This window comes from Perca flavescens, chromosome 3 (assembly GCF_004354835.1).
Source record: "Perca flavescens isolate YP-PL-M2 chromosome 3, PFLA_1.0, whole genome shotgun sequence".
Taxonomy (NCBI): Eukaryota; Metazoa; Chordata; class Actinopteri; order Perciformes; family Percidae; genus Perca; species Perca flavescens.
Window position 1 is genome coordinate 42,040,386 of NC_041333.1, and position 11,770 is coordinate 42,052,155.

Genomic DNA, 11,770 nt, shown 5'->3' on the forward strand with positions numbered 1-11,770 from the left:
CACACAGACACGGACACACACACAGACACACACACACAGAAAGACACAGACACACACACACACACACACACACACACACACACACACACGGACACACACACACACACAGACACACAGACACACACATACACAATTCTGATTGGTCATTGGGTGTCTCTTTTGGGCAGTGAGTCCCTTTTTTACCTCCTTTAGGATATATATATATATATATATATATATATATATTATTACTGTTAGTTATATTTCTTCATTCTGATTTAACGTTAGTGATGGTGGAGGGAAACCCTCGGTGAAGACCGGTCAGCTGGTACAGATCTCAGCGCTGATCCAGGATCTATCGTTTACAGTTTTTATGATCGGGGTGAAGATGTTTTAACACTGAGTTTTATTTTTATTAAACCATTAAAGACTTAATGAATTTCTGAATTATTAAAGACGGACAGAGAGACAGACAGACAGAGACAGACTGACAGACAGACAGACAGACAGAGAAACAGACAGAGACACACACCATGCTTAAGATGGGCTGTAGTGCGAGTAGACCCGGAGTTTAAATGACTAGTGTTTCTGGTTTTCTCTGATGTCTGATGGGTTCTGTTTCCACCACGTCTCTGTATATTAATAAATAAATAAATATCGATTTTATGCTTTTATACACGTTTCTCTCTTTGTGAAGCACTCTTTTTAAAGGAAATAAACTTGACTGAGTGTAAAGGCCTCCTGCGCACTCGCTGTGTGGTGTTTTCTACGTCTTTCCCCACCAGAAAGGAGTCTGCTGCTGCTAGCCTTGTCTGGACACATGGAGGTTTAATAATTAAACATAAATATATTCTGATCTGATTACAGCAAAGACAACGTCGGCAGTATTGACGGCAGAATAGGCTCCAGAATATTTCCTTCTGTACTGACAGGTGACATATTTGAAAATCTATCATTATTATATTGTTATTAAATTACATTTATATATCTGCATTCATATCAAAACCTCTAGACTTCCAAACATCAACATGTCATTTATTAATATGTATTTGTGTCTAAATGACATAAAAACATCTTTTCATATTCTATGTTGTCTGGAAACACTTCCAACACGGTCCTATTTCTAGCGTGCACGTGTTACGCAGGCAGCGTGCACGCTCTTAACCTGTTACCATGGGAACTGAAATAAACACGCCATGCAGCCGGCGTGCAGCCGGCCTAACGGTGCAGATCCACATAGCCGTGCGACATTTGTGTCGCGCTGCGCTCCACTGTATTCCTCCGAGTGACGTCAAGAGACTTTAAGGTGCCCGCAAAGCATCCTGGGAAGGCGGCGATGCATTTGGCCGATGCCCGTCTTTATACAAATTAAGCCGTTGAACACGACTGTCCGGTACAAGGAGACAAAAATCTCTTAAACTGACCTTTGTTGATCTGAGATGAAGACAGATTCAGCAACTGTGCTCTCGCGTGCACAGACAGACAGACAGACAGACAGACAGACAGACAGACAGACAGACAGACAGACAGACAGACAGACAGACACGGCGGAGAGCCCTCTGAGATCTTGACCCTCTATTTGGGACCCTGCTGATACATGACATCATATGACTCAATAATAATCATCACGAGCCACCGCGTGACCCGTGAGCGTGTGTTGCTATGACTACGGCGGTGTAAGAAGCAGAGACAGGAAGTGAAGACAGGATCGTATGTTTTTATTGGCTCTGTGTCTGAAGGTGAAGATTTAAATCTGATACAAAACAAAATCCGGTTTGACATGAAGAGAAACTTTTAAATAAAGTCCACGTGGTTTCTGACGGCTCCGCCTCGACCAATCGGCTGGCAGCAGGCGGGACAGTTCATCATCCGGCCGGGCTGATTGGCTGCTGCCAGAGAGAGGGGGCGGGGCTTACAGGTAGCCTTCCTTCCTGAACTGCTCGTGCAGGATGTCTCGGTACTCGTCGAAGCCGCCGTCGATGCGCCGCACGCTGCCGGCCTCGCAGACCCAGAGCTCCTTACAGACCAATCGGATCAGCCGCTCGTCGTGGGACACCAGGATGACCCCGCCCTGAGGACACACGGGACACCACACGCTGGTTACAGCACACACTCTGATTACATCACACACACTGAAACACACACACACACACACACACACACACACACACACACACACACACACACACACACACACACACGGCATCACACATACTCTGATTACATCACACACAATCTGATTACATTACTGATTACATCACACATACTCTGATGACATCACACGTACTCTGATGACATCACACGTACTCTGATGACATCACACGTACTCTGATGACATCACACACACACACACACACACACTGATGACATCACACACACACACACACTGATGACATCAAACACACACACACCCCTTACTTTGAACTTGTTGAGAGCTTTAGCGAGCGCCTCAATGCTCTCCATGTCCAGGTGATTGGTCGGCTCGTCCAGGATGTAGAAGTTCGGACTGAAGGACACAAAGACGACATCATCATCATCATCATCATCATCACCATCAATAACAACAGAACTAAAGCTAAAGAAGTCTGACTACAGCCATGTCCCAGAGCTAACTGTCTGGCTAACAGCTAACTGTGTATGAGTGATGTCATGCATTAGATGATGTGTGTGATGTCATGTATTAGATGATGTGTCCCGCACATTTCAAACCAAACTGACGCCCATGGACCCGTGACTCAATCTGGAAAATAATTTGATTTCGTATTTATTTGTGTGTTGCCGCTTATTAGACTGATCACCCCCGAAATTGTGCAATGCAAAACAGGCTCATTGCAGCCACTAATGAAGGGATGAACAGACCTGTCTTGCCAAATGGATTTCTCTTCTTTTCTTCTTTTAACAGATTGCAAAGTGGCGCTTTTATTTCTTTTCTATTTTCAAACTTGATACAAATTTTGACACAGCTGCACTTTTATTTTCTTTATTTTTGAATTTGCTGTTATTTGATGTAGATAGTTAGTTGTATTTCGATACAACTTGTAAAAAATAATAAAAAAAATGTCTAAAAAAAATAAATTGGAACATTTTAAGCTTGTTGCGTATTTCATTAGCATTGTGTTGGGCCGATGGGGGCAGGTGGGGCTTGAAAATTCCCCCTTGTCCAAAGTGGGGAATGACCGAAAAAGTTTGAGAACCACTGTATTATATGATGTGTGAGTGATGTCATGTATTATATGATGTGTGAGTGATGTCATGTATTATATGATGTGTGTGTGATGTCATGTAATAGAGGATGTGTGTGTGATGTCATGTATTAGAGGATGTGTGTGAGTGATGTCATGTATTAGAGGATGTGTGTGTGATGTCATGTATTAGATGTGTGAGTGATGTCATGTATTAGATGAGGTCTGAGTGATGTCATGTATTAGAGGATGTATGTGTGATGTCATGTATTAGAGGATGTCTGAGTGATGTCATGTATTAGAGGATGTGTGAGTGATGTCATGTATTAGAGGATGTATGAGTGATGTCATGTATTAGAGGATGTGTGTGAGTGATATCATGTATTAGATTATGTATGAGTGATGTCATGTATTAGAGGATGTCTGAGTGATATCATGTATTAGAGGATGTGTGAGTGATGTCATGTATTAGAGGATGTATGAGTGATGTCATGTATTAGAGGATGTATGAGTGATGTCATGTATTAGAGGATGTGTGTGTGATGTCATGTATTAGAGGATGTGTGAGTGATGTCATGTATTAGAGGATGTATGTGTGATGTCATGTATTAGATTATGTATGAGTGATGTCATGTATTAGAGGATGTGTGTGAGTGATGTCATGTATTAGATTATGTATGAGTGATGTCATGTATTAGAGGATGTCTGAGTGATGTCCTGTATTAGAGGATGTATGTGTGATGTCATGTATTAGAGGATGTGTGTGTGATGTCATGTATTAGATGTCTGAGTGATGTCATGTATTAGAGGATGTGTGAGTGAGGTCATGTATTAGAGGATGTATGTGTGATGTCATGTATTAGAGGATGTATGAGTGATGTCATGTATTAGAGGATGTGTGTGAGTGATGTCATGTATTAGAGGATGTGTGTGTGAGGTCATGTATTACATGATGTGTGAGTGAAGTCATGTATTAGATGATGTGTGAGTGAGGTTATGTATTAGAGGATGTGTGAGTGATGTCATGTATTAGAGGATGTGTGTGTGATGTCATGTATTAGATGTCTGAGTGATGTCATGTATTAGAGGATGTGTGAGTGATGTATTAGAGGATGTATGTGTGATGTCATGTATTAGAGGATGTATGAGTGATGTCATGTATTAGAGGATGTGTGAGTGATGTCATGTATTAGAGGATGTGTGTGAGTGATGTCTTGTATTAGATTATGTATGAGTGATGTCATGTATTAGAGGATGTGTGTGTGATGTCATGTATTAGATGATGTCTGAGTGATGTCATGTATTAGATTATGTATGAGTGATGTCATGTATTAGAGGATGTGTGTGTGATGTCATGTATTAGAGGATGGTTGAGTGATGTCATGTATTAGAGGATGTCTGAGTGATGTCATGTATTAGAGGATGTGTGTGTGATGTCATGTATTAGAGGATGGTTGAGTGATGTCATGTATTAGATTATGTATGAGTGATGTCATGTATTAGAGGATGTGTGTGTGATGTCATGTATTAGAGGATGTATGAGTGATGTCATGTATTAGAGGATGTGTGTGTGATGTCATGTATTAGATGATGTCTGAGTGATGTCATGTATTAGAGGATGTGTGTGAGTGATGTCATGTATTAGAGGATGTGTGTGTGATGTCATGTATTAGAGGATGTATGAGTGATGTCATGTATTAGAGGATGTGTGTGAGTGATGTCATGTATTAGATGTCTGAGTGATGTCATGTATTAGAGGATTTGTGTGAGTGATGTCTTGTATTAGATTATGTATGAGTGATGTCATGTATTAGAGGATGTGTGTGAGTGATGTCATGTATTAGAGGATGTATGAGTGATGTCATGTATTAGAGGATGTGATGTCATGTCATGTATTGATGTCATGTATGAGTGATGTCATGATGTCATGATTAGAGGATAGAGGATGTCATGTATTAGAGGATGATGATGTCATGTATTAGAGGATGTGTGAGTGATGTCATGTATTAGAGGATGTATGAGTGATGTCATGTATTAGAGGATGTGTGAGTGATGTCATGTATTAGAGGATGTGTGAGTGATGTCATGTATTAGAGGATGTATGAGTGATGTCATGTATTAGATGTCATGTATTAGAGGATGTGTGAGTGATGTCATGTATTAGATGATGTCTGAGTGATGTCATGTATTAGAGGATGTATGAGTGATGTCATGTATTAGAGGATGTGTGAGTGATGTCATGTATTAGATTATGTATGAGTGATGTCATGTATTAGAGGATGTGTGAGTGATGTCATGTATTAGATGATGTCTGAGTGATGTCATGTATTAGATGATGTCTGAGTGATGTCATGTATTAGATGTGTGAGTGATGTCATGTATTACATGATGTATGTGTGATGTCATGTATTAGGCGGCGATGTGAGTGATGTCATGTATTACATGATGTATGTGTGATGTCATGTATTAGGCGGCGAGCGTACCAAGGCATGGTCATCTGGGCGAAGGCCACGCGGCTCTTCTGACCTCCAGACAGGCTGGCTACCGGCCGTGTGGCCAACTCCCCCGTTATACCGTAACCCCCCAGCTGGTGGCGGTACTCCTCCTCAGTCCTGCCTACACACACACACACACACACACACACACACACACACACACACACACACACACACACACACACACACACACACACACACACACACAGACACACACACACACACACACACACACACACACACACACACACACAGAGAGAGAGAGAGACACACACACACACACACACACACACACACACACACACACACACACACACACACACACACACACACAGACACACACACACACACAGAGACACAGAGAGACACACACAGCAGCCAATCAGAACAGCTGAAGGGCTAATCACAGATCACTCTCTACCAGAGTTAAAAACCGTTCCCTCTCACAGAAATAGTTCCCAAAATATTTTGACTTGATTTTAGTCTTAAAATATATTTCTCCCCCCCAAAAAAACTGAAAGTATTTTGACTTTCCGTATCCATCTCCCTCTATAACCCACATGTCAAACTCGAGGCCCGCGGGCCAAATCTGGCCCGTAAATACATTTTGGCCCACCTACTTTTAACAACGTTTTTTACGACATTTTTGACACTTTTGGCATTTTCTTGGAATTTCTTTTGCGGACCAATCAGTGAGTGAGAAGACTATGTGAGACATGCAATAATTCAGTCAAAGATATCCGACTTTCAATGACATAAAAGCAATAAACTATATATGTCTGGCCCTTGGTGGGAGTCTCATTTTCTAGTGCGGCCTTCTGGGAAGTTGAGTTTGTGGTTGCCGTGGTTACCGGGGAAGCGGTTGAGCAGCAGCTCCACTGAGCAGACGTTGAGGTCCAGCTGGTCCACGTGGTGCTGACTGAAGTACCCGATCTTCAGGTTCCTGGAGGAACACACACACACACACACTAGTTAATACACATCTCTAATTAATACACACACACACACACACACCTAGTTAATACACATCTCTAATTAATACACACACACACACACACACACACACACACACACACACCTAGTTAATACACACTAACACACATCTCTAGTTAATACACACACACTAACACACACACACACCTAGTTAATACACATCTCTAGTTAACACACACACACACACACACACTAACACATCTCTAGTTAATACACACACACACACACACACACACACACACACCTAGTTAATACACACTAACACACATCTCTAGTTAATACACACACACTAACACACACACACACACCTAGTTAATACACATCTCTAGTTAACACACACACACTAACACACACACACACACACATCTCTAGTTAATACACACACTAACACACACACACACACACACACCTCTAGTTAATACACACTAACACACACACACCTAGTTAATACACACTAACACACATCTCTAGTTAATACACACACACTAACACACACACACACACACACACATATCTCTAGTTAATACACACACTAACACACACACCTAGTTAATACACACTAACACACATCTCTAATTAATACACACACACACTAACACACACACACACACACACACCTCTAGTTAATACACACAAACACACACACACACACACCTCTAGTTAATACACACACTAACACACACACCTAGTTAATACACACTAACACACATCTCTAGTTAATACACACACTAACACACATCTCTAGTTAATACACAGACACACACATATATCTAGTTAATACACACACTAACACACACACACCTCTAGTTAATACACACACTAACACATACACACATCTCGTTAATACACACACTAACACACACACGCACGCACACACACACACACACACCTAGTTAAAACACACTAACACACACACACACACACACACCTCTAGTTAATACACACACAATAAACCACACACACATCTCTAGTTAATACACACACACATCTCTGGTTAATACACACACACACACACACACACACACACACACACACACACACACACACTAGTTAATACACACACTAAACACACCGTCTCATATACACACAGACAGAGACACACACCTCTAGTTAACACACACAATAAAACACACACACACACACACACACACACACACACACACACACACACACACACAGAGTGCAGTTTGACATGGTGAACAGTCGGAGGTGAGAGCTGTGCTCTGATTGGTCCGTTCTCACCTGTGAGATTGTCTGACTCCGTTGATCGGCGTCAACTCGCCCATCAGCAGTTTGAGGACTGTTGTTTTCCCGGCGCCGTTTTCTCCCACCTGACAGTAAACACAACACGTTAAATCATCACAACTCCCACTGACAGTAAACACAACACGTTAAATCATCACAACTCCCACTGACAGTAAACACAACACGTTAAATCATCACAACTCCCACTGACAGTAAACACAACACGTTAAATCATCACAACTCCCACTGACAGTAAACACAACACGTTAAATCATCACAACTCCCACTGACAGTAAACACAACACGTTAACACATCACAACTCCCACTGACAGTAAACACAACACGTTAAATCATCACAACTCCCACTGACAGTAAACACAACACGTTAACACATCACAACTCCCACCTGACAGTAAACACAACACGTTAATACATCACAACTCCCACTGACAGTAAACACAACACGTTAACACATCACAACTCCCACTGACAGTAAACACAACACGTTAAATCATCACAACTCCCACTGACAGTAAACACAACACGTTAACACATCACAACTCCCACTGACAGTAAACACAACACGTTAAATCATCACAACTCCCACTGACAGTAAACACAACACGTTAAATCATCACAACTCCCACTGACAGTAAACACAACACGTTAACACATAACAACTCCCACCTGACAGTAAACACAACACGTTAAATCATCACAACTCCCACTGACAGTAAACACAACACGTTAAATCATCACAACTCCCTGACAGTGACATCACAACTCCCACTGACAGTAAACACAACACGTTAAATCATCACAACTCCCACCTGACAGTAAACACAACACGTTAATACATCACAACTCCCACCTGACAGTAAACACAACACGTTAATACATCACAACTCCCACCTGACAGTAAACACAACATGTTAACTCATCACAACTCCCCGTGTCTGTCTGTGTGTGTGTGTGTGTGTGTGTGTGTGTGTCTCTGTGTCTCTGTGTGTGTGTCTCTGTGTGTGTGGGTCTCTGTGTGTGTGTGTGTGTGTGTCTCTGTGTGTGTACATACGATGCAGATGCGAGACTCGAGGTCAGCAGACAGTGAAAGTCCCGTGAAGAGACGACGATCTGCTGAGTAATAAAACTCCACCTCATCTAACTGGAGGATGGGAGGAGACAACTTCTCAAAGTTATCTGGGAACCTGCAGGGAGAGAGACAGCATGTCAGACAGACAGACAGACAGGCAGACAGACAGCACCTGAGTTCACAAGATTACGGTACCTCTAAAGAAAAAAACAATTCAGAGTTTGTGTAACGGTAGTAATGACAGAAGTTAGACTGAATAACGGTAGTAATGACAGAAGTTAGACTGTGTAACGGTAGTAATAACAGAAGTTAGACTGTAACGATAGTAATAACAGAAGTTAGACTGTGTAACGGTAGTAATAACAGAAGTTAGACTGTGTAACGGTAGTAATAACAGAAGTCAGACTGAGTAACGGTAGTAATAACAGAAGTCAGACTGTGTAACGATAGTAATAACAGAAGTTAGACTGTGTAACGTAGTAATAACAAGTTAGACTGTGTAATGGTAGTAATAACAGAAGTTAGACTGTAACGGTAGTAATAACAGAAGTTAGACTGTGTAACGATAGTAATAACAGAAGTCAAACTGAGTAATGGTAGTAATAACACTAGTAATAACAGAAGTTAGACTGTAACGGTAGTAATAACAGAAGTCAGACTGTGTAACGGTAGTAGTAACAGAAGTTTGACTGTGTAACGGTAGTAATAACAGAATTTAGACTGTGTAACGGTAGTAATAACAGAAGTTAGACTGTAACTGTAGTAATAACATAAGTCAGACTGTGTAACAGTAGTAATAACAGAAGTTAGACTAACGGTAGTAATAAAAGAAGTCAGACTGTGTAACGGTAGTAATAACAGTAGTAAAAACAGAAGTTAGTCTGTGTAAACGGTAGTAATAACAGAAGTTAGACTGAGTAACGGTAGTAATAACAGTAGTAAAAACAGAAGTAAGTCTGTGTAAACGGTAGTAATAACAGAAGTTGGACTGAGTAACGGTAGTAATAACAGTAGTAAAAACAGAAGTTAGTCTGTGTAAACGGTAGTAATAACAGAAGTAATAACAGAAGTTAGACTCCTTACTTTAAAGTGACTTCAGTTTCTTTCTCCAGAGGCTTCAGTTCAGGTCTGTGGGAGGAAATCACACTCAGTACTAGTACACATTTATACTAGTAATACACACAGTACCCTACAGTACCCCACATTACACTACAGTACCCCACAGTACACCACAGTACACTACAGTACCCCACAGTACCCCACAGTACACTACAGTACACTACAGTACCCCACAGTACCCCACAGTACCCCACAGTATTCTACAGTATTCTACAGTACCCCACAGTACACTACAGTACCCCACAGTATCCTACAGTATCCCACAGTACACTACAGTACCCCACAGTATCCTACATTATCCTACAGTACCCCACAGTATCCTACAGTATCCTACAGTACCCCACAGTACCCCACAGTATCCTACAGTACCCCACAGTATCCTACAGTACCCCACAGTACACAGTAAACGGTAGTAATAACAGTAGTAAAAACAGAAGTTGGACTCCTTACTTTAAAGTGTTTACTTACACTACAGTATCGTACAGTACCCCACAGTATCCTACAGTACCCCACAGTATCCTACAGTACCCCACAGTACACTACAGTACCCCACAGTATCCTACAGTACACTACAGTATCCCACAGTACCCTACAGTACACTACAGTACCCCACAGTATCCGACAGTATCTTACAGTACCCCACAGTATCCTACAGTACACTACAGTACCCCACAGTATCCTACAGTACACTACAGTACCCCACAGTACACTACAGCACCCCACAGTACACTACAGCACCCCACAGTACACTACAGTACCCCACAGTACACTACAGTACACTACAGTACACTACCCCCACAGTATCCTACAGTACCCCACAGTACCCCACAGTATCCTACAGTAGTACTACTCACAGCCTCTCCAGCAGTTTGAGTTTGCTCTGCACCTGAGCAGCTCTGTTAGCGTTGTACCGAAATCTGTCGATGAACACCTGCAACATAAACACAATGCATTCTGGGTAACACACACACACACACACACACACACACACACAGCAGAGTCACAGACGCAATGCATTCTGGGAAAACAGCCTGGGTGTCTGTACTGCAGCAGTAATACCTGTATATGCTATCTGTACTGCAGTAGTAGTACCTGTATATGCTGTCTGTACTGCAGTAGTAGTCTTACCTGTATATGTTGTCTGTACTGCAGTAGTAGTACCTGTATATGTTGTCTGTACTGCAGTAGTAGCAGTAGTCTTACCTGTATATGCTGTCTGTACTGCAGTAGTAGTAGTACCTGTATATGTTGTCTGTACTGCAGTAGTAGTAGTAGTACCTGTATATGCTGTCTGTACTGCAGTAGTAGTAGTAGTACCTGTATATGTTGTCTGTACTGCAGTTGGGCCTCGTATTCTCTCTGCTGGTTCTTCAGTCTGTCTTCTTTGGTTTTAATAAAGTTTTCGTAGTCGCCGCGGTAACTGTCCAGCCTCTGGGAGTGCAGGTGCACGATGTCCGTTACCACGGCGTTCAGGAAGTTCCTGTCGTGGGACACGACCAAGATGGTGGACTGCCACGTCTGGGGAGGGAGAGGGGGGGGCAGTTATTACGAGCTAGCTCCTGGCTAACCGCTACCATTGTTTTCAATGAGGAATGCTAACGTTAAAGTGAGTTCAGACCTGCAGGTAGGTCTCCAACCACAGAATGGCTCGGACGTCCAACATGTT

The 11,770-nt window shown here is 42.1% G+C and overlaps 1 protein-coding gene across 4 annotated transcripts in view; it reads right to left on the reverse strand.

The window, feature by feature from the left end:
• Positions 1–1,676: 1,676 nt before the first annotated feature.
• Positions 1,677–11,770, reverse strand: part of abcf3 (ATP-binding cassette, sub-family F (GCN20), member 3) — a 26,888-nt gene continuing 16,794 nt past the window's right edge. For 3 of the 4 annotated variants that reach the window (XM_028574379.1, XM_028574378.1, XM_028574377.1), the window contains exons 11-20: positions 11,723–11,770; positions 11,422–11,622; positions 10,959–11,035; positions 10,069–10,113; positions 8,968–9,100; positions 7,892–7,980; positions 6,508–6,599; positions 5,645–5,777; positions 2,398–2,485; positions 1,892–2,050 (exon numbers count right to left, since the gene is read on the reverse strand). The exon at positions 11,723–11,770 is cut by the window's right edge and continues 8 nt beyond it. In XM_028574379.1, the coding sequence (XP_028430180.1) occupies positions 1,892–2,050; positions 2,398–2,485; positions 5,645–5,777; positions 6,508–6,599; positions 7,892–7,980; positions 8,968–9,100; positions 10,069–10,113; positions 10,959–11,035; positions 11,422–11,622; positions 11,723–11,770 (1,065 nt within the window). Of the gene's footprint in view, positions 2,051–2,397; positions 2,486–5,644; positions 5,778–6,507; positions 6,600–7,891; positions 7,981–8,967; positions 9,101–10,068; positions 10,114–10,958; positions 11,036–11,421; positions 11,623–11,722 lie in introns of all 4 variants that reach the window. The other variant, XM_028574375.1, reaches the window with a different exon arrangement.